This window comes from Coniosporium apollinis (assembly GCF_000281105.1).
Source record: "Coniosporium apollinis CBS 100218 chromosome Unknown supercont1.26, whole genome shotgun sequence".
Classification (NCBI taxonomy): domain Eukaryota; kingdom Fungi; phylum Ascomycota; class Dothideomycetes; genus Coniosporium; species Coniosporium apollinis.
Genome location: NW_006913288.1, coordinates 130,240 through 152,139, shown reverse-complemented (window position 1 = coordinate 152,139; position 21,900 = coordinate 130,240). Strand labels below are relative to the sequence as shown.

The 21,900-nt window shown below is 53.1% G+C and overlaps 7 protein-coding genes across 7 annotated transcripts; 5 read left to right on the top strand and 2 right to left on the bottom strand.

Moving 5' to 3' along the window:
- Positions 1-1,850: 1,850 nt before the first annotated feature.
- On the top strand, positions 1,851-3,054 carry W97_05639 (uncharacterized protein; the record flags this gene model as incomplete). Its single annotated transcript, XM_007783373.1, has 3 exons — positions 1,851-2,061; positions 2,200-2,499; positions 2,570-3,054. 3 exons carry the CDS (start codon positions 1,851-1,853, stop codon positions 3,052-3,054), a joined length of 996 nt encoding a protein of 331 aa, XP_007781563.1.
- Positions 3,055-3,571: 517 nt separating this feature from the next.
- Positions 3,572-4,499, top strand: W97_05638 (uncharacterized protein; the record flags this gene model as incomplete). The annotated part of the gene is made up of 4 exons (XM_007783372.1): positions 3,572-3,711; positions 3,766-3,775; positions 3,854-4,058; positions 4,120-4,499. The coding sequence occupies 4 exons, from the start codon at positions 3,572-3,574 to the stop codon at positions 4,497-4,499; spliced, it is 735 nt and encodes a 244-aa protein (XP_007781562.1).
- A 65-nt stretch (positions 4,500-4,564) lies between these two features.
- On the top strand, positions 4,565-5,074 carry W97_05637 (uncharacterized protein; the record flags this gene model as incomplete). The annotated part of the gene is made up of 1 exon (XM_007783371.1): positions 4,565-5,074. One exon carries the CDS (start codon positions 4,565-4,567, stop codon positions 5,072-5,074), a length of 510 nt encoding a protein of 169 aa, XP_007781561.1.
- A 5,208-nt stretch (positions 5,075-10,282) lies between these two features.
- Positions 10,283-11,134, bottom strand: W97_05636 (uncharacterized protein; the record flags this gene model as incomplete). The annotated part of the gene is made up of 1 exon (XM_007783370.1): positions 10,283-11,134. One exon carries the CDS (start codon positions 11,132-11,134, stop codon positions 10,283-10,285), a length of 852 nt encoding a protein of 283 aa, XP_007781560.1.
- Positions 11,135-11,990: 856 nt separating this feature from the next.
- W97_05635 (uncharacterized protein) lies at positions 11,991-17,514 on the top strand (the record flags this gene model as incomplete). The annotated part of the gene is made up of 4 exons (XM_007783369.1): positions 11,991-12,528; positions 12,576-15,309; positions 15,366-16,351; positions 16,406-17,514. The coding sequence occupies 4 exons, from the start codon at positions 11,991-11,993 to the stop codon at positions 17,512-17,514; spliced, it is 5,367 nt and encodes a 1,788-aa protein (XP_007781559.1).
- Positions 17,515-17,703: 189 nt separating this feature from the next.
- On the bottom strand, positions 17,704-18,456 carry W97_05634 (uncharacterized protein; the record flags this gene model as incomplete). Its single annotated transcript, XM_007783368.1, has 2 exons — positions 17,704-18,180; positions 18,238-18,456. The coding sequence occupies 2 exons, from the start codon at positions 18,454-18,456 to the stop codon at positions 17,704-17,706; spliced, it is 696 nt and encodes a 231-aa protein (XP_007781558.1).
- Positions 18,457-20,186: 1,730 nt separating this feature from the next.
- Positions 20,187-21,736, top strand: W97_05633 (uncharacterized protein; the record flags this gene model as incomplete). Its single annotated transcript, XM_007783367.1, has 2 exons — positions 20,187-20,198; positions 20,324-21,736. 2 exons carry the CDS (start codon positions 20,187-20,189, stop codon positions 21,734-21,736), a joined length of 1,425 nt encoding a protein of 474 aa, XP_007781557.1.
- Positions 21,737-21,900: the final 164 nt, after the last annotated feature.

Sequence of the window (21,900 nt, the reverse complement as noted above, 5' to 3'; positions counted from 1 at the left end):
TAGAAACGCCTGTGGAAGGTTTTATCTGACAATGACTATTATCAGACAACCCCTCTATTTTCCCTTTCGAGCCTATTTTGATCCTCTTCCCCCATCCGGCGGATATATGCCACCCAATTACCTGTTTCATTTGATCTCTAGTGCTTGAGTAAGCAAGAACGGTATCCTACATCCGTCGCGTCCGTGCATGGTTATCTCCCCTGAAACCGCCCTCCGTTGGAAGTTGGCCTCCCTTGGAGGGAAGCGAAATGAAAACCGATCCCCCCCAGTGCGTCGTCCAAAGCAGCTTGAAGACAGCGTCAAAGTTCGGAGACGAAACATTCGCGTTTTTGATCCAACTTACGAGGCTACCTCGCTCATGGGTATTATTATTGCCGGTCTTTCGTATGGCGGCTTGCACATTGTAGCATGGGCCGCGCCATTCGCATCATCAGCTGAGATGTACCTATGGCGCATCTCCAGTCTAGCAATCGCAGTATCCGGCTTCGTAGTCCTTGGAACGAAGCTTTTGTCGGAAGCAAGTTGTTACGTTCCCAAAAAACTTATGGGTATCATGGACCTTGTATTCATAGTATGGATACCAGTAGTGGCCATACCATTCGGCTTACTGTATGTGCTGGCAAGAGGGTACCTAGTTGTGGAGTGTTTCATCAACATCGCGCATCTCCCGGATTCTGTGTATGAGGTACCGGCATGGGCTCAGTACTTCCCCCATATTGCTTGAGTGTAAGCTGGCTTCGCTCAATCAGATCAGCACATCTCTTCGGAATCTTTTGGATGCATGGGATTGGTGAGGCGCGTTAGATAGTGTTTTGTTAGACGATCGTACGGCTAAGGCAAAGGGAGTCTGGTTGCTTTCTGCGGTTGCCCTACAGCGTGTTCTTCAGATTCAAGAACTTGTTACCACTTTCAGCGCTTCTCTAGGAGCGTTGGTTTCTACTCTGAGCACTAAAGACCGTCTCGTGAGACGTCTAAGCACAACTACGCGTTGCGTGAAACGTCCTTGGTATCGATGTGGCCAGTCTCTGGTCCCAATGAAGTCCTTATGCCACAAGAACTCCGTCTGCAAAGCCTACACGTGCAAGGGTTCGTCCGAACAATCTCGTCGCAGGCACGTACAAGCTTGATTGATGTACCTGCTCTCCCATTAAGCGATTGATCGTCTTAGCAGGCCGCTGTCACAGAACTCGCTCCAATCGTGCGGAGCCTAGTAGACGTCCTTGTATGGGGTCCTCGTATGTCCTACCAGAGAATCATGGACGAACTCTTCGTCCAGCAAGCTCTTACAACGTGCGGCGTAAGGTATATCAAAGGACTGCCCTGATGCGGTCCCAATAATATCAAACAACATGAGCCATCAGTCTTTAGAGTCGAGAAACGTCCTAGATGAGTATTCACATCTACCTCACTTCGCTGCTTATTTGAAGCGTAAAACTACAGACGGCGGCACATGCCAACATGTAGAGGCGTGTCAACCGCGGCGCTAGCCGGGATGGCCGCGCTACACGGGCCGTGATGGGGTTAGCAGAGCCAATGTGCGGGGAGAGCTTCAGGGAGTACAGCGGCTCCATGTCACTCTCTACACGCCGCAGGTGAGAAGGTACATCGCCGTAGGACAAGCTGCCCTTCCCCACACTTCCCCTGCTGTTCGCACCTGTAACTTCACCCGCTGTACATCTGTCTTCGTACTGCACTGCTTCAGCCTGCGTTTGCTTTTAGACCGCAGTTCGCCGTCGAGGCGGCTCTCGCAACTTCCGCGCAGCGTCGTTTCTGTTGCCGTTATCAACTATCCGCAATTGTACCCTCATCACGACACCCTGTGATCTGTACCCAGTCGTCGCGCAGCCATGATGCTCACACGACGGGTCCTCCCCAGCCTCCGCACCCTCTCCTCTACACCCGCTCTGTCTCGTACCTTCGCAGCCTCCGCCCAGCAGCACGCAGACCGCGCGCCCGCACTCGCCGACATCAAGCCCGACTGCGCAGCAGCGTTTGATGCCCGGCAGCGCGAGTTCCGCGAGAAGCTGACGGGTGCTCAGCGGCGGAAGGAGGCTGCTGAGAGTAAGACCCTTTCATCCACTTCCCCCGGCAGCTCGTCCGCGTCCGATGGCACCTCTCACGATTTCGTTGGCTCTATCTCTTCTCAATCTCTTCTCGGCAAGGCTTTGGGCACACTGACCTCGTCTCACGCAGAGGAAGCCCGCGCGCGAGAGCAGGCGAACGAGGAGTCTGGGAGGAGGAAGGGTCCGCTTAATAAGCTGATTTACGGCACCAAGGAAGGAAGACAGATGGACCAGGATATCGAGAGGAGCTTCTCTCAGGTGCTGGCGAGAGGGAAGTACGTCCACTCGATCGTCTTCCACGAGGTCAAGCCAGACAAGGTGGACGAGTACACGCAGCTTGTTGGAAGCTGGTACCCGCGCATGGCGAGCATGCCTGAAAATAAAGTCCACCTGGTCGGCAGCTGGAGGACTGAAGTTGGCGATTGTGACACTTTCGGTAAGCCTTTATCCATGCTTCCTTCTATCTCTTGGTTCTCTGTATGCTAATGAGGACCTTCACATGACAGTCCACATCTGGGAATACCAGCGCTACCAAGGCTACCACGCCTCCCTCAACGCCATCCAGCACCACCCCGAGTTCCCCGACTTCGACCGGAAGCTCAAAACCCTCATCACCAGTAAGAAGACATCGCTAATGCAAGAATTCTCTTTCTGGCCCACCACCCCACCGCGTCAACTGGGCGGCCTCTTCGAGCTCCGCTCCTACACCCTGCACCCCGGCAACCTGCTTGAGTGGGAGACGCACTGGCGCCGCGGGCTGAAGGCCCGCAGGGAAGTCATGGAGGGCGTTGGAGCCTGGTTCGTGCAGATTGGCGAGCTTAACACGGTGCATCATCTTTGGCAATTCGCGGATCTGGAAGAAAGGAAGGTGCGCAGGGAGCAGAGCTGGAGTGTGGAGGGCTGGGGCGAGACGGTGCACAAGACTGTGCCGTTGATTCAGACCATGAGGAGCAGGGTCTTGATTCCGTGCTCATGGAGCCCGGTTGCGTAAGGCTTTGGTGGACTCGGAGGAATAGAATAGGAAGAGACCATGGGAAGGGGAGGATCGATGAAATTGGGAAGGCAGATCATATCTTTGAGACGAGGAGCATACTTTTCTGCAGGCGATGGGGGTCTGATATCAGTTATTGAAGCTGTAGCTGTGGCATTAACAAACTACTCTCTACATCTTGCTGTAGATCGCAGCAATATTAAATCACATAGCTTTTACTAATGAAAGTTGCCTCTGCACCTTACTTGAACATGGCAACTAGCCCATAAATCCTCGTCCGTGGGTAACCTTGGCTTCGAGAGGTTTGCGGCTGTGGTTGCATGTGATTGACACCTGAGGCCGGATCGGGATGACGTAGAAATTCTTTGTCGTGTCAACACAACAACTTGGAAGAACACCAAGAAAATATCCGAGACGTCCCCTCTCACTCCAACATTGAGACACCACTCGAATACAAACGAACGATTGTTCTATACGCCCGCCGAAAACTCGAGGCCAGACCTCGACCGCCGCCACAATGGTGTACATTCGGCAGGACAAGCTTCCAAGGCTCAAGGAATACAAGTACTCTTCAGTCGACCGCAGCTTGGTGTCGAAATATGTCCTCAAGCCGTTCTATACCAACTTCGTCATCCACTGCTTTCCGAAATCCATGGCGTGAGTACTGCCCTCCTTCCGACGAGGGCGCAGGCTAACATGATGCTCGCGCAGCCCCAACCTCGTAAGTTCCCGTGCCTTGTGCCACGCGCCAGACCCTCAACGGGTCGTACACTCGCTGACATGATTCCGACCTGGCAAGATTACGCTCACGGGCTTCTCCTTCGTCGTCGCAAACTTCCTGACCATGCTATGGTACACCCCGACCCTAGATCAGGATTGCCCGCCGTGGGTATACGCGAGCTGGGCAATCGGGCTGTTCCTTTACCAGACATTCGACGCTGTCGATGGCACTCAGGCACGAAGAACACACCAGAGCGGGCCGCTAGGGGAGCTGTTTGACCATGGTGGGACACACCAAAACACTCTGCTACTACTGAGACAAGCACACCGCTAACACACCCCAAGGCGTCGACGCATGCAACACAACCCTCGAAGTCCTCCTCTTCGCCGCCGCCATGAAGTTTGGCCAGGGCTGGAAAACCGTCCTGACGCTCTTCGCATCGCTCCTGACGTTCTACGTGCAGACTTGGGACGAATACCACACGCGAACATTGACCCTGGGCATCATTTCCGGCCCCGTCGAAGGCATCCTAACCCTCTGCATCGTGTACGCGATCACCGCGGAAGTAGGTGCCAGCTTCTGGAGCCAGTCCTTGCTCGCCACGCTCGGTGTTGAGAAGCACGGCTTCATTCCGGATGCGCTGTATAACCTTGCGTGGAACGAGTGGTATATGGTGTACGGCGGCATCGTGCTCGTATTCAACACCATCTCAAGGCACGCATAAATTCCGCTCTCCCCGATTATCCAAACGCTCGTTTCCACATCGCTAACAATCACACCCGCAGCGCGATGAACGTCGTCGCCGCCCGCCACGCCCGCGGCCAACGCACGCGCATCGCTCTCCTCGGCCTGGCCCCTTTCTTCCTCGCCTGGACGCTCATCCCCGCCTACTTATCCCTGAACCCGGAGATCCTGCACTCCCACCTCGTGCCCTTCGCCTTCTACGTCGGCCTCATAAACGCCTACTCAGTCGGCCAAATGATCACCGCGCACCTGACCAAGTCGCGCTTCCCCTACGGCAACGTGCTGCTGCTCCCCCTGCTCTTCGGGGTGGTCGATAGTCTGGGCCCGTGGCTGCAGCAGCGGCTGGGGGTGGGCTGGCCGTCAGCGCTCGGGGGTGGCGTGTATCAGGTTGCGTTTGTGTTTTTGTGCGTCGGGGTCGCGGTCGGGGTGTACGGCAGCTTTGTGGTCGATGTGATTACGAGTATTTGCGACTATCTGGATATTTGGTGCTTGAGTATCAAACACCCGTATTTGGAGACGGAGCAGGGGCAGGTGGAGGATAAGAAGGGGAAGTAACGGGGCGAGTAGGGCAGGGTGGTGGTGGCTGGTGTGAGCGTTTGTTCGAGGACTGTGGGTCGTTGTTTGGGTGGAGGTTGATTGAGTCGGTCATGGGTTTTGGACCGCGTTGGTTTTGTGCGTTGCTCATGACGGATATTAGATGAGACATGATATACACGGTGCGCTATTCGTAAATGTTTCCATGTCCTTTGTACTATACAAGCGACTGCAGCCGTACTATGGAAAAGTCGAACTCAAGGAGGGAGTGTATGATTCTGCCGGCTCACTGGTTGTTCCCTCACCTTCACCGATATACGCAGCGCCCTCGCATTCTCCTACCTCACACCAGCGGACTTGTAACCCGGCTCCTCTAATGATGCAGAGAAACAAACTTACTCTCGTCATCATGAACCTACCGTTGTTCGCCTCCACACTGGGACGCTGAAGTCTATTAGATCTCCATAATGATGTCCGTCACCACCGTCGATTAACGACGAAGCTCCGGCGGCAGCATTTCAGCGTCAAAATTAACAATATCAACAGTAAGCTGGCATTCAGTTTAGACATCTCGACTAGCAGCGCCCGACCGGTGCTGGTTGAGCATACGCCTTGCTTTCGGTCCAATGCTTCGCGGCCCCACCTCTGCAAGCAAGCTAGCTATCTGCCTCACACGCGCATTGTAGCTGCCACTTGGCAGCTAATGGGCATGATCCTGTCTCACCAGACGTAAGGTGCGTCTTCTCACCCCGCTCACGGCATTTCTCAACATCAGAGTAGTTAACCTCGCATAGTGCATCAATAAACGCGTGTGCATAGTATAGGACGGTCTTCCCTAGGCCCTGCTCATCCCTAATGAATGCGCCGCTAAACTTGTGCACCTGCTCCGTTTTCCAGGTGATGGCTATGACCTGGTGGAAATGGATATGCTTCTGGAGGCCGGCCAGCTTGATGGGAGTGGTGGTATCCTTTGGGTCTCGCTTAAAGAACTTGCACATGGCTATCCATGTCTCTGGTGTAAGATGCTCAGCCTTAGTTACTTGCCCTTAAAGTTCTTGAAAAATCGCCTTCATATCTTTAAGTCTGTCTTCGTCATTAGCGACCGAGTTATTGAGTTCGTTGGTAATTTCGTCCTTAAGGTCTTGATCGGCGCTGTTGTCTTTGGTATTATCGGTGTATTTTCTGGCGCGTCACGACTATACTGGAATACGACGTCGAAGTTGAACTTGCTATACCAGTACTCGAGGAAAGGGTTCCAGCCGGCATTTGGTAGCTGCTTCTCTATGACTCTCTGGAACATCTCAGCCAACCGGGTTTCACGGGTGCGTTCTGTCATCCCTCGACACTTAGCTGAGTTGGCGAGAATTCCTGATGGTATTGGCGAGACACAAAATGATCGCCGCTTTATGTACCTCCCTTGGAGACGTGACAGGCAGGGAAGCTGCGAAAGGTATCACCTTGGCTTCGAAACGTGACACTATCGCCCAGGTGAATATTGCATGGTATGTCATCAAAGGTTCGCACTGCAGGTAGACGATGTCTAGGGCGGTAATCTGTGAACTATTCTCTTGTGTCTTTATTAAATGGTGGTAGCGGTGATAAACGACTAGTCCTATGGTTCCTTTTGCCTCGTCCTACTCTTCATTCAAGGCAGTGAGACGCTCAATCCCCTCTCCCGCCTTCTTGTTCTCCTCTTTTGCCTCGTCCCACTCTTTATCTAATGCAGTAAGACGCTTAATCTCCTCTCTCGCCTTCTTATTCTCCTCCTTACGTTCTACTCCTCGTTCAACGCGGTGAGCAGTTCTATCTTCTTCCTCGCTTTCTTGTTCTCATCTATGAGGTCGGCGATCGGGCCCGTCAGTGCCGTCAATTCTTCTTTATACGACACTTTGAGGGTCTCGGTGACCTTGCCGCGTAAACTGTTAACCGCATCGAATATCTCCTATTCTCTCTCTTGCAGCGGGGTCAACTTCCAACTCTGCCAGACCATCACGACCGTATGAGCCGAGCATCAGGGAGCACTCCTCGCCGGAGAAATCTCATGAAGCTTGTAGCCCAAGCATATGGCTTGGATGCCCCTTTAAATTGCACTCGAAGTGCCTCCTATCCGTGGGATCAACGTCTTTCCAACTCACCATGCAAACCATACGTTCTCCTATTTCAAGTCTTCCCAACTAACTCGGCGTCTTCTGGATTTCAGTGATGTAGAGAGCTTTCGGGACCTCGTCGATGGAGATCGGTATGGAGGTAGTGGCGTTGGCGAGGTATGGTCCACTAGTTGTGAGGTTTATAAGGCTCTAGGCCGAGAGCGCGTGCGTTGAGGTTCTGGCGATACTATGCGAGGCAGACTTGCTCTTCGTCAGTGTTCATCCCAAAGTCCGATCGCAGCCTGCATCTGTCAGTATGGCGAGGCCTACATGAATGACTAGACTCACTCTTTGTTCTCCGGGCCCTCGGCCATCTCGAAGAATTTCTATGTGAGCCAGCTACTGGTATCTTAAATATAAGATGACAGCGGCTAGGTAAAGTAGACTTTCATCAGGTAGGAGGTAATGGGTTATGTACCTGTTGCTTACGTTGGCATCTTTGTTCGCGCGAGGAATTTTGGCGATACCGAAATTGTCGCAGCCTATGTCGGGCGGTGGAGGTAATTGTTTCTTGAGGCTCTGATCGCTGGGTATCCCTCGACCTTTGAAAGCAACTGTGCATTAAGAGATGATTCAACCCGACTTTCGTGCCATTACCTGTTCCAGCTCGTCCCGATAGCCAGCCAGTCCGGCCATTGTTGAAAGACGTTGTACCCAAGTGTACCTTTGGACGGCCGGTTATCACGCTTGGTTAGGCATAGTACCAAAAGGTCGTGAATATGAAATTGGATTGATGATGCTTGGTCGTGTTGAACTATATACTTGATCGGTTGGCACTTGCCGTCCAGGCTACCTCACTGTAGCCTAGAACCGTGATACCGATGACCAGTAGTCCCTGAAGTCCACCTAATGAGCGGCGTCTATAGATGCCGACTTCATCCAGCTGATGTTTCCTAGGTGTATACTTGTCTGTCATACCAGCCGGTACTTTTTAAAGCGCGAAGATTGAACTCTGCAGTCTCGATTCTGCTTGGCGGCTTGCCACATCGAGTTCGAACGCTTCTGCTTCAGATTCAGCCTGACGTCGCGCCATCTCTTTAGACAGATCTTCACTTTATACTTCCTATGACTCTTCCCATTCCTATTCGGGGTCTTCGTCATCGGAATCCGGATAGTTGAAGTTAGTCTTGCCTAACCAACCCTCGTTCACTACGGTCGCATCATTATTAGTGTTGGGTTGAGGTGGAGGTGGAACTCTTAGTAGGCCGTTAAGTGTGTTTGCTCTGTACAATTGTTGCGATATGGTGGCCGCTTAGACGGGAGGACGGGCCCCTCGATCAAGCGATAAACATGTAGTGTCTATCACCTCGTTCAGCGGTCTCTAGGCAGAGTAGCTGTGGATCCTGCTGCATGAACTGCTGCGGTAAGGAGAACACATATTCGGCAGGTAAAGCTCCTTCTCTGGGTCATCGGGATGCAGGAACTTTCTCTGGTGCCATTGGTAACATTGAAGGATCCAGTTCCATTCTGTGCGGACTCCCTTATACCATGGATCGACGATATCCTTGAGACTCTTGCCACCGTAGCCTGCTTTTAGACCTTTCATCACCTGATCGTTGAGAAGCATCGGGAGACCGTCTATACTGCCCTTCAATTTGAACTCCGGATGGACGGGGTGCACTCGAGATCGCTGGGCTCTCCTGGAATAATCATCGTAAAAGTCCGTGGTCTCGTGAAGAGTACGTCACCGTTGATAGTTCGGGTCGTGAGTTGTGAAGGCACCGCCGCCATGCCTGTCAGGGTGTAAAACTCGAAGTCGACGACCGAAGTGGTCTGAGGCCGCCGCTTCTTTGCCTTGTGTGGTTGATCGAGTTACCGAAAGACCATTTTGAAATCGATTTTGCCCTGGATGCCTGCAGAAGCCTCAGCAATATCGGCGGGCTGACGTTCGTCAACAGTCCGTCCACACCCAGAGTGAACAGAGCGACATCCTTGCTAGAGGTGGGCTCATGGAGCACTAGCAGAAGCAGCAAATGCAGACAATAGTTGTCTTTGTCATTGGTTGTGTTTCAGTTGTGTTGTTGCTGTGTTTTTCCTTGGGCAATTGCTTGTGTTATACTCGGATGTAACGGATTGTTGTTACTTGTGGTGATGCTTGACTTGCTGCTTGTGTGAAGTATTGGTGTTGTGTTAGTACTTGTGTTTGCAAGTGAGTGGAAGTTCTGAGACTGCACTTGAAGTTGTGTTGCTCGCTTCTGGGCGGGAACAGAGCGAAGCGAGACTGATCCTGTCTCACGTGCTCCCACACCGCCACACGCTGTTCGGCCAGAGTCGGTATCCAAAACGGCTGCTGGGGGTCCCGGCGCTGACGGAGCAAACGCAATACCGAACCCAGGAACAAACAAGGAAGACAGGACTCGCTCTTGCGATGATGCATTTCTTGTGGTCTACCGTACTCCGATTGACTTCAGTAGGAGGAACACTGAGTAGTGTTTTGGCAGGAGCAATGGTGGTAAACTAAGCCGATACTGCGTGGAGGAGGTCCTTTGGGTTCAATGTCGAGCAGCGGCGTAGGCCGTAAGAAACAGCGAGGTCGAGTGTGTCGCTCCGGTAGTGGCCTGAGAAAGGGTGAATGAAAGGCGAAATAGATGACGGTAGTCGTGGCCGTAAGAGTATGCGACAAGGCTATGGTCATGGATAGATGTTGAAGGTCCAACAACTAGACGCAATATGCGGAAATCGCGAAGCATGCACTGCGGTTGTAAGGCACCGATGGCCACTTGCGATGTCAGCAGTCGAGAGGACGGGAACAGGCCTCAGATCCTGGAGATACATGTTTTTGCAGCAGCCGGTTTCATGGGTACGGATAGCAGCAAATGCGAGTTTGAGTGGTGAAATTTGACCGCCAATGTATCAACGACGTCTAGAAGCAGACAGGAAAATTGAGAACGTATCTTTAATTAGCAGTAGAGAGTCCATGTGAAGCCTCTGTACCTGGACACGCTCCAGCTCGGGCTAATTGTTTACCGGAGAGAAAGCCCAACGTGTTGGCCCTTTTCAACTGTCACTAAATTACGACCAGAATGAGCGCTGACTTACAGATAACACCTAGCCAGCGGACACCTTCTGGTGGGTCATGAACTCACGAGCCGACCGGCGCTGCAGCTAGTCTTCTTACTGGTCTTTCTATCACCTCTTCCTCTTCGTAGACCTCCTCCACCTTCAGCATAGGAAAATTTTCCCGTAGCTTTGCAGCAAGAAACCTGATTCCCCACTCCTCAGCAGCGCGATGTCCCACACATACTACGTTCAATCCGGCAGCTTTGGCAGCTTCCAGTCCATAATTACGAGGCTGCCCAGTGAGGTACAGTACTTCCCGAGCATAGCCAGACCCTGGCAACCAGCCGCGTTCCCTCGCAATCCGCAAGACGCGTTCAATCTCGTCCGGATGAAACGCGTTCATGATGGCAACAACCCTGACCCCAGTGTCCGCGCCCGCGTACTCGAACAGCTCGCCTGCTCCACCAAACTCCTGCTGTATGCTCTGCACGATCACTGGTAATGATACGCCCGCCACCGGCCCTACGATCCCAATCCTCCTCTCCGGATCGCCCTTATACCCTTGCACACAGGCGCAGTCCGGTATGCTCATACCCAGCCTGGTCGCCAATGCGGTGTTCCAGCCGACTGTAAGCACCTCGTCGAACCCAACATGGCTCGAGAGCACCACCGCGCTTTGGGGAACCCGCCGCCTGTCGAGGCCGAATGGTCTGTGGAGGAAACAGAGCGAGTACCGGTTTAATGTCCCGTATACGCCGGATGTGGGCGTGATACTCAGGACTACGTGGATGGTGTAGGCTGTGGACGGCTCGTAGGTTGGACTGCGAGGGATGTGGTAGTGGAAGGGGACGTCTTTCGCTCGGGCTGGGAAGAAGGAGGAGAGGAATTGGCTGAGGGCGTGGTGCGTTGATCTGGTGGAGCTGTTCAGGAGCATGACGGACGCTCAATGGTCGTATATATCAGATGTAGCAGGATGTTAATGAGCTCCCTCCTTGTCGAAAAAGTCAACGATTGCCGGTTCAGTATTGCGACATTTGGTGAGCGTTTTCTATACTAGCAAAGCCTGGGTAGCTCTATTTATGCAGACAATATAGCTTAGAAAGACGCACACGCCCTAACAAAGCGCCCTAAGTGTCGGCGACGGTGTGCCATGAGAGCATTGAGGGGACGTGTTGCGGGCTCGCTCCTTACCGGCTTGTCTCTCTCCAGACCTCACGAATCACGTGATATTTCCAACGATCCCACTGCGTAGGGTCTACTCCATTCGACTTTCAAACCTGATCCCTTCTCGTGAAGTGAACTGAAGTATACCCACACGCGTAGGTACGAGATAATCACTCACGAAAAACGCATCAACACGTCACTCTCTTTATGGATTGGCGACTCTGGTGAGACTTGCGGCGATGTTGTGGCCTATGCGTGCGGCTGCCTTGGCCTAGAGGCAACCCTTGAGCAAGCCGCATCGCGAACGTTCGTTTCTCGTTGAAAGATACGCATTGACGCCTGAAGATGGCAAGGTAAAGGGTGTAGTGAACAATGCTAGTTTAGGCAGAAGTAGCGCGATCACGGGGTATCGCGTCGGCTTAGGGACACCTCGAAACTGATATAAGAATGCTTCCCTTGGTCAATTCATGTCAAGACATCCTATCTTCTCTTCTCTGAGCCGTTTCCTCACTAAATCAGCCCGTGTTGATCTGACAAACTCAGAGTGCGCCCTATACTTCACCAGTTTCCAATCCACAAGAGCCACATTGAGCACCAGCAGATACTTTCGAGCTTTCAGCACAGCCATGGCCCCTTCTCAGCCGGAAGCTCAGTCTACCTCCGTTCCATCGCTGCCTGTAAAACACCGCGAGCTTGTTCCGTACATTGCTGCCTACGCGAAGACCCCCATCTCGGAGCTTCTTCAGCCTTTCAATCAGCATGAAGCAAAACTACGCGAGCTCTTCGCGCAAGAGCCCGAGCATCCGACGTTGTCTGATCCCCATGTCAACACTGTCCCTGTCTTCGATGGTCATGAGACTGAGATTACCGTCCGCGCTCGCGATCTCGGCGCTGAGTCGCCAGAGGAGAAAGAGCGGTACCTGATGCCATTGAAGGACGAAGAGCGGAAGTCCACCGGCGCGCCTGCTGTCGTGCAGTCTTTCAAGGACTTTCAAACGAACTTCAACCTCTTTTCCGAGTCGAGCTTGGTCGATCTAAACTGGAGTAACGTCGTCGCCGCTGGGAGTTCGGTTGTAACATCGTTGCTACCAGTGCCTGAGAAGTACGGTGGATCGAAGAAGACACTTCGCCAGTACTACCATGAGATTCTCGCGCCAGCCTCGGGTAAGAACGTTGATATATGTGGAGGGGCGAACGCTAACCAAACTCAGACGTCGACCTGTTCCTGTATGGGCTTACTGAGGACGAGGCCGTTGAGAAGATCAAGCAGATTGAGAAAAGTATCAAGGACTCCATTCTTTACGAGACAACAACCATCAGGACGAAGAATGCCATCACGATCGCCAGCCAATACCCCACCCGGCATGTGCAGATCGTCCTCCGCATCTATAAGTCTATCTCAGAGATCCTAACCGGGTTCGATGTCGATTGTTCCTGCGTAGCATACGATGGGAAGCAAGTTTATGTCACGCCACGCGCTCTGGCCGCCTTTGTGACTCAGTCCAACCAGATTGATCTAACGCGGAGATCACCTTCTTACGAGAGTCGCCTTTCCAAATACTCTCATCGTGGCTTCGAAGTGTACTGGCCGCTGCTGGACCGGACACGGATTGACCCTACCATCTTTGAGAGGAGCTTCTCCGGAACTGTTGGCTTAGCGAGGCTGCTCGTGCTGGAGAAGCTGCCTAAGGCGTCCGATCGTGACAGGTACATGGACCAGAGGCGCTCCGAACGCGGCCGCCCTCCGCTCGACCGCTATCGGCGCTACCGGCACTCCATTCGCGGAAACATCAAGGACGACTATGACGATGAAGTCGCAGACTGGGTCGAAGAGGACGAGGTTTCGAATTACCATACCTTTACCATTCCCTACGGTCAGAAGTTTCATGCAAGGAAGATCGAGAAACTCCTCTACACCAAGGACTTGCTTCTCAATGCCGAATGGAACAAGCCGAAGGATCGCGAGGTCAACCTCCATCGTCACCCTGCGTTCTTTGGCAGCGTTGAAGATGTCATACATGATTGCTGCGGATACTGTCCGAAGCCATTGACCCCCGAGGACGAAGAAGTGGCTGAAGCTGAGAGCAAGGTCTACATTTCCGGCAACATCTCGTTCATCAAGGACGATCCTGGACGACAAGCAATCGGTAGCTTCAATCCTATCACCGACGATGACTGGACGGAAATGGCATATGTGGGGAATACTGCCCGCCTATGTCAAGCAATCGTTGATTGCGATCTCGAGCATGTCCAAGATTGGCTGGCCCAAGAAGGCTCAAATCCAAACCGTCGCGACTACACCGGACGCACGCCTCTACACCTTGCTGTTATCAGCTCGACCCCGGAGATTGTGCAATGCCTCATTGATCATGGTGCCAGACTTGTTGCTCGCCTTGCCGATGGCCGAACAGCTTTGCATCTGGCGGCAGCAAGAGGAAGTGCCCACATGGTTAAATCTCTGCTGGGAAAGAGCGAGCAAAATGAAGAGGAAGAAGCGCGCAAGGAGGAGCTCCGAAAGCAATCCAAAGCAATCACGCCGAAGGAGGATAACAATGCAAGTTCTGCCACCGGGGAGGACGACGATGTGGAGATGGTTGACATCGAGGAGGAGACCTCAGACGATGAGGTTGCCATGCGCTCGACCACGACTGGGTCGTTCGTTGACATAAAACGTAGCCAAGACCAAGCCAATAACGGCAACCTGATTCAAGAGGAGGATCAAGATGAGCCGGACATCTATGATGTCAACGTCGTTGCTTGGGATGCGCCTTGTTCCCCACTCCATCTCGCCATTGTGAACGGCCATGTGGATGTTGTCCAAGAATTGGTACAGAATTTCGGAGCGGATGTCTTGCTGCCTATCAAGCTTGCCGTCTCTACTGGCGGAGGCACCGCGACGCTGACTCTCGTCCTCGCCCTTCAATTGCCCGCGGCCAAGGCCCAGGAGATGACACAGACGCTTCTAAAATTAGGAGCGTCATCGGCTCAAGCGGACATGAATCAGGCCACTGCGCTGCACTACTATGCGGCCACAGGTTCTGACTGCCTACAGGTGCTATTCGACTATGATGCGCCTGCGGTTAAGAGGGCTTTAAACCACCTCGCTGTCGGCGGCAGTTCCTACAACTACTTAGCTATCAGCCCTCTCATGGCTGCCATCGAGGCGCGCAATGCACTCGGAGCTATAAAGCTGCTAACTGCTGGCGCCGCTCCGTCGGTAGACTTCGACAGGTTCATCAAGTCATATCAGACCAAATTCGAGAACAACTACGGCCAGGACCCCGAACAGCACCAGAAGAGGTTCAAGAAGCAGTTAGAACAGCCTGTCATCCTTGCAGTGGAATATGAACGGCCTGCTGTCGTGCTCGAGCTGTTGCGGCGCGGTGTGGATCCGAATACTCTGACGCGGCTCGCGCACCAACGGGTCGATAATGGTTACCCGAGCGATCAATCCGCCGTCGGTTCGCTGCTCGATCGTGTTCAAGCAAAGATCACTCAGCTCAACAATTATCTGAATTTGGAAAAGAGTGCTCACGGTTCGACTGTGGAGCAGCTCCAGGAAGATGCATATTACCTTAAAGGACTTGTGGAGGGTTCTTACAAGCATTGGTTCGCTAAGAAGGAGCTACAGTGGGCGAAAGCGCATATAAAGAGGCAGCAGGAACAGAACGAACGTATTGGCAAGAGTACCGAGGAGAAGAAGGGTGAGAAAGAGAAAAGGGAGGCAGCTAAGCAGTTGATGGCTCAATACGAAGTCGTCCTAGCCGAGCTCGAAAAGAAGGGAGCGAAGTCATTCAAGGAACTGTATCCTGAAGCTCAGGAACACCCAACTGGAATAACTTACCCATACAACTACAAGCCTGCAAAGGCGGAGCCTTTCACCATCAAGTTCAACTTCCAAGTGCCTGATCTGACGGAGACTCGTAAGGAGGCCTACCTTGAGCTGTAAGTGCGACTGCTATACGAAAACCTCATGGCGGAGCTGATGAGTTCCTCTCCAGATTCCAAGCGGCTTGGTCAGGCGACTTGGCCACGATCAAGAAGCTCACTCTTGCCCCGTGGGGCCCGGATGCTGACAGGGTGCCACTCAAGATTGCCATACAAGATTCAAAAGGGTTTTCACCATTCCACGTCGCCGTCCTACGCGGACATTTACCCGTCGCCAAAGCCATTTTAGAGGTTGCTCAAGCACAGTACCAGCCAAAGAAAGCCCAGCGAATGAAATACACGATGAACGAAGACGATGAGTACAGCGATGAAGATAGCGAAGCCGATGGCGACAGCATTCACGTCTACAGCGCTCTGGTTGATGAACAATTTACCATCGACAACATTGGAGAAGTGTCAACGCAAGTCAAGAGCGATGTAACCCCAGTGGCTATGCTTAATCGGAGTTGCCCGGTTTGGAGCTTGGTCGGTGACAAAGATAACCAAAATCTTCCTGGAAGCCTGCTAATGTATGCTATCAATACGGATGATGTTAATCTGGCCAAATATCTGCTGAACCTAGGTGTTGAGTTTTCCACTCACCCCAAGGACGACAATGAGTCTTCGAGCATTTACTCTGTTTCCTACTCCGATTTCACGTACGCCATGGAGCTCGGCCGAATTCACATCCTTGCCGAGATCATCAAGCGTACTGGTGCGGGAATTCCCTTGGATGACTTGGTAAAGAAGAGCGGCGTGGAAGTGGCGGAGAAGCCAAAGTACTACCGCGGACTGTCTGTTCATGGCAAGAAGCGAGCAGATTGGGCGGCAGCGGGCCGCGGTGATCGGGTCCCATCGCAACCGACTGTGAAGCATCCGCCGCTCCTTGAAGCTGCCTACAGCGGGAGCATCGAAAGCGTTGAGTGGTTCCTGAGTGACGCTCCGATGCGGTATTACTCTACGTTTGCATCCACCAACAAGCGCGATGAGCGCTTGCAGAATCTGGCAAAGGCATCTGGCGGTATTGATCAGTCCGTTTATAGATGGCTTGCTACGCGCGGTAAGTTTATATCCCGCCGCTGTACTACGGTATGCTAATAACATATCCTTGCAGATGACCTTATTGTCCACTGCGCCATCCTCTCAAATCCATCCGACACCTCCGTTTCTCTCATCAACTACCTCATCCGTACTTTCCCCTCGGGTCTTGAGAAGAAGTCCCAATCCGGTCACACTCCGTTGCACGTCGCCTTCTCGCTCCGCCGCGTCGCCGCCACTAAAGCTCTCCTGGCCGCAGGCGCAGACCCCACGACCCGCGACCACCGTGGCAACAACATTCTGCACAGCCTCCTCTGTCCGATCTCCAACCAAGGCAGGATCTTCGCCAACGACAAATACCTCAACGAGATACTGGAACTGCTCGACCCTGCCCTTATCGCAACCCTCGCCACTCAACGCAGCGCCGATGGGCCCGGCTCAGCAACTCCGCTAGCAAGATGGACGAAATCGATCACGAACGACTCCTGGTACTCCAGCACCCAGCGCTACCAAAGCAGCGTCGTCGACGAAAATAAACACGCCGCCGTCCTCCGCATCATTCTAGCCTTTTCGGCTAACGGTGAGGAGCTCGCGCTTATTGACGGCGCGGGTGACACGCCGCTCCACACCGCTGTGCGTATAAAGGCGCCTCGCTTGCTGGACCTTATGCTCGAGAAGCGCCCGGATCTGCTGTACAGGGAGAACGCGACTGGTCGGACGCCCGCGGAGATGGCGCGGGATGCGTGGATCCATCAGGTTGTGTGGAATGCGCCAAAGCTGAAGGGCTTGGACTCTTACAGCATGTACCGGTCCAATGTACAGGGCTTGGTGGATCGGAGTCCGGAAACCTTCGTTGAGGAGAAGGATGAGAGGAGTGATGAGAGGAAGGTTTGGGATGTGTGTCAGAACTGGATGGAGAAGGACAACGCTGGGAGCAGGAAGAGGAAGCTGGTGAGTCTGTTTGAGGCGAATGAGGTGGCGAAGAGGGTTGCGGGGCAGCAGGGTGTGCGTGGGAGGTATGGTCCCAGGGCGATGTTTGGAACGGAGGCGATGGAGGATCAGAAGAATGATGAGAAAGAAGACGAGGATAAGTGTGACGAGATCACGGCGTGGTATGCCACGGCTGCTCAGTGGGAGGATAATCCATCCTATGTCGCTCCTTCGCCTTGGCGAAGTGGTCGCTAAGAGCTCGGCGTACGAACCACTCTGACCTCAGCGGTCGGCACTTGCTATTATGCAGCAACCTCATATATTGGCTCGGCTTGATGCTGTGTACAAGCAGGATACATAGCATTCGCTTCATAGCCTCATATAGATAATCAGACATTGTATCTATCGAGCGGACTCACAACACACTCTCTGTCCGCGCCCTCGTCATTTTCCCATCTCTTGCACAGTCATCGGAAGCTGACACGGCATTCTCGCCGCGCTCTTCACCTTCCCCTTCGACTCAAGCTCAACCCTACTATACCACGCCCCACCGAGCAGCGCCACCACAATTCCTGCTCCATTCAGCAAGCTAACCTTGACATCGAAAAGTGCAATGCCCAGCACTATCGTCAAGCACTGCTTAACATTGGCGCAAACCGCAATCGTCAGAGCTCCGGCGAGTTTGTTCGTCTGGAAAGAGGCGACGTTGAGTAAGAACGCGATGACTCCGTTGCCGACAAGAGCGATGCAGACGGAAGAAGTGAGCTGCCCTTTGCGGACGTAGGTCAGGAATGCGGACAGCTCGCCTATGACGCCTGCATAGAGGATGGATTGCACGGCGGCGAGCGGAGACATGCGGAGGAGGATCTCGAGCGCGGGGAGAGCGAGGTTGCCGGTCATTAGGCGGTTTGAGACAACTGTCTGAGGGCGTGCTGTTGGTCAGACGGCCATTATTGCTTAACAAGGCATGCGGCTCACCTTGATGGCGGCAAGTAACACTCCAGCTGAGGTGAGCAGGAACCCGGCTGTTGTGAAGTAGTAATCGCCGTAGGTAGCTAGGCCGACGCCTAGGATGATGGGCAGAATTGACAGGTATGTTGCCCGTGAATAGGTCCGGGAGTACCAAATTCGGTGGATGATGATGGTGATAACAGGACATGTGGATCGCATGATCTGGTGGAAGGGTACGGAGACCATGGCTCTTTGCAATTTGAATTATCAGCTCGAGCTGATACAGAAGGAGATTGTCAAGCATAATGCCCGGCCGCGCTACGGAGAAGCTCTTACAGTGAAACGTTTGACATGGCGATATTGATAGTGAAAAGCAATGAAGACGCGACGATGACCATGTTCTCGCGTTTATTGAGCCGCATCAATCCAGAGATTCCACATAGCAGGAGACCGTAGCACCCGATGGAGGCTGAGACCGCATGAAATGGCCGTAAGGATCCAGGGAAAGGCAAACTTTTCACAGGCGTCAGTGTGGACTGAGACAGAAAGGCCACCGGTCATGGTCTGCTTGCCTTCCCTAAGATAGCTTTGTTGGACAGAGTGAGGGAGAGATTCAGAATAAAATAAGCGGCCAAATAAGCGAGCGTTCTGCTTGTGGGTACTTCGTACTCGACCGGCATGTCTATATCCATTGAGGGTTTCTTAGGCATTGTGCTCCCGAGACTTAGTGAGTGGTTTCGTGCTCAAGAAGCTGGCGAGGCAGGACCAGAAGAATTACCATGAATACTTGAAGGGGAAGTACAACACACGCCAATGCTTGTGGGGGCGCAACATAGTATAGCTCCATCATCACAGGGGACTGTGGTAGGCGCTCCTAGAAGCACACCATCCCGAATGGTCCGAGAGACGCTTCCAGCACTGCAGGTGGATGAGCGTGGAGGTGACCCGGGGCGGCCTTTAGCTCATCACTTTCATCTATGGAAGAGTTCTCGCCGGTCAGTCTACATGGCTGACAATTCATCCCGTTCCCGATATCATGCAAAGGCCAGTAAGCTCAAGGCATGAAGCATATCTCATGCCAGGTAAGCACATCACAAAGTCCCACTGGCTCAGCGTTTGAGCGTCTCAGGTTCGGGTTCTGGCCAAAGGCTCTAAGCTAATTAGTGCTTACTCAGCAGCCGCTGTGGGCTTAGCGTACTTGCGATGTTTGATCGTGAAGAGACTGTATTCCAACCTCAATCAATCCAACTTGCGCAACAGCTAGAGAGATCCAGTCACAACGGGTTTCTACGGAGTCTCAAGAAGCCCAATGAAAGTCTTCTTGGGCTTAAGCCCAGACTTAGTGATAATGGAGCCGTCAACGCTCGTGTCGTGCTCCAGTCGTAGCCATACTCGACATGGCCGCAAACTATCGGACTTGGATGAACTTGGGTGCCCTAAGGCTGTCGATAGATGACTGAAGACCGCATCAGAATGATGTGTCAATGTATAAAGGCTCTAGACGAGGGAGGAAGTGACATATTGGTCGTGGAAGAGTGAGGTTCGCAAGCGAAAAGGATTGACGACCGCTTCGAAGGCGAGCTCTTTGGCGACTAGTGGAACTCCATCAGGCTACGGGGTACTTAGACAGGACGCTTCGTGGAATTTCTGCCATCCGAGCCTTCATGATTCGTTCTACAATGCGACGCTCATACCCGCACTCTCCACGTCTTCCTCTCAGCTCAAGAAAGCGCGCGCGCACAGTTCAAGGTCACGTTGAGACATCCAACGTCACTCAGCTGTCGCAGATGCCGGATTCTCACTCAGAAATTTCCAGTGGCCCGAACAGGAAGCCGAGGGAAGTGAAGAGGATCTGTTGCATTGGAGCGGGTCACGTCGTAAGTTTGCTGTCTTTGCAATACCATCCTTGCGCTCCCACTTGTTGTTCTCTCCCGCTTCCCTCCGGCAGTATCAGAGGCTCATCGTAATGCACACCCATGTGCATATACGTCAGTCATTTTCAAGATATCAACTTCATAGCTTCGCCCACGAGGCCCTCGAACCTCAAAGGACTCTCGTCACAGCCCCAATCACTTGATTGTCTTACCGAGTTTGCATCTTACTCATAATCTAGGGAGGGACTACGTGCGCAGTGATCGCGAGCAACAATCCTGAAGTTGTCGTCACTGTTGTGGACCTGAACGCTGAGCGAATCAAGGCCTGGAGTTCAGATGAGCTGCCGATCTACGAGCCTGGCCTATTGCATCTTGTGAAGAAAGCACGAGATGGCGCTCGACGAAATCTCTTCTTCTCCAAAAGCATCAGTAGTGCCATCATCGAAGCAGATCTGATCTTCATGTGCGTCAACACTCCGACGAAGCAAACCGGCCCCGGCGCTGGACAGGCGTTAGAGCTGGATTATCTCGAAGGAGCTATTAGGAGAATCGCGGAAGTGGCGCAGAATGACAAAATCATAGTCGAGAAGAGCACAGTTCCATGCCGGACAGCTGAAACCATCCGAGAGATCCTCGACACCACAGGACGGCCCGGCGTCAAGTTTTCTGTCCTGTCGAACCCAGAGTTTCTGGCCGCGGGCACAGCCATTGCTGATCTGCTACAACCGGACCGTGTCCTGATTGGCTGTTCAAAGACCCCAGACGGATACAGTGCTGCTGGTGCGCTAGCAGACGTCTACGCTGCATGGATGCCACGCGATCGGATCATCACAATCAATCTCTTCTCGGCGGAGTTGACGAAGCTTGCAGCCAATGCTTTACTGGCACAGCGCATCAGCAGCATCAATTCGTTGAGCGCAATCTGTGAAGCCACCGGCGCGGACATCGAGGAGGTCACCTATGCGTGTGGACTCGATAGCCGGATAGGACCATCCATGTTCAAGGCTTCCGTTGGCTTTGGCGGCTCATGCTTCAAGAAGGACATTCTAAGCCTCTGCTACATCTCCGAATTTCTAGGCTTGGCTGAGGTCTCGGCGTACTGGAAAAGCGTCATCGACATCAACGAATACCAAAAGGACAAGTTCACCAGCAGAATTGTCTCATGTCTGGGCAACACAGTTACGAAGAAGAAACTCGCTGTCCTCGGGTTTACCTTCAAGAAAGACACCGACGACACCCGCGAAAGCGCCGCAATCTCCGTCGTGAGTAGGCTGGTTGCAGAAGGTGCGCATGTCAGCATCTACGACCCATGCGCCAAAACGGATCAGATCTGGCGCGATATAGGCACTTATGTCACGGTCTGCGAGAGCGCCTATGAGGCTTGCATGAACGCGCAGGCTGTCATCATCCTCACGGAATGGGACGAGTTCAACAACAGAGTGACTACGGATGCACAGCGCTCGTCGGACAGGCTTCGCGGCCCTCAGCCAGGGTTCGTAAACCTTATCCGCTCGAAGCTTGATTGGCCTTTGGTTGCCGACATCATGTGCCCTCCGAAGTATGTTTTTGACGGAAGGAATGTCGTTGATGCTGGCAAACTCGAAGAGCTTGGGTTCCGCGTTGAGTGTGTCGGCAAGCCAAGCATGTCCTAGCTACAAGCTCAGGCACAAAGAGACGCGAGACGGGCAACCGTACCTTTGGGGACGAGGAAAGGGACGATGGATTGTAGACCTGATTGAGCATTAAAGGAATCTCGGAGGGTTGTAAATTCAGAAGAGTAGGACTTCAGAGGCTTGATGCACTGTGCGCGCGATGT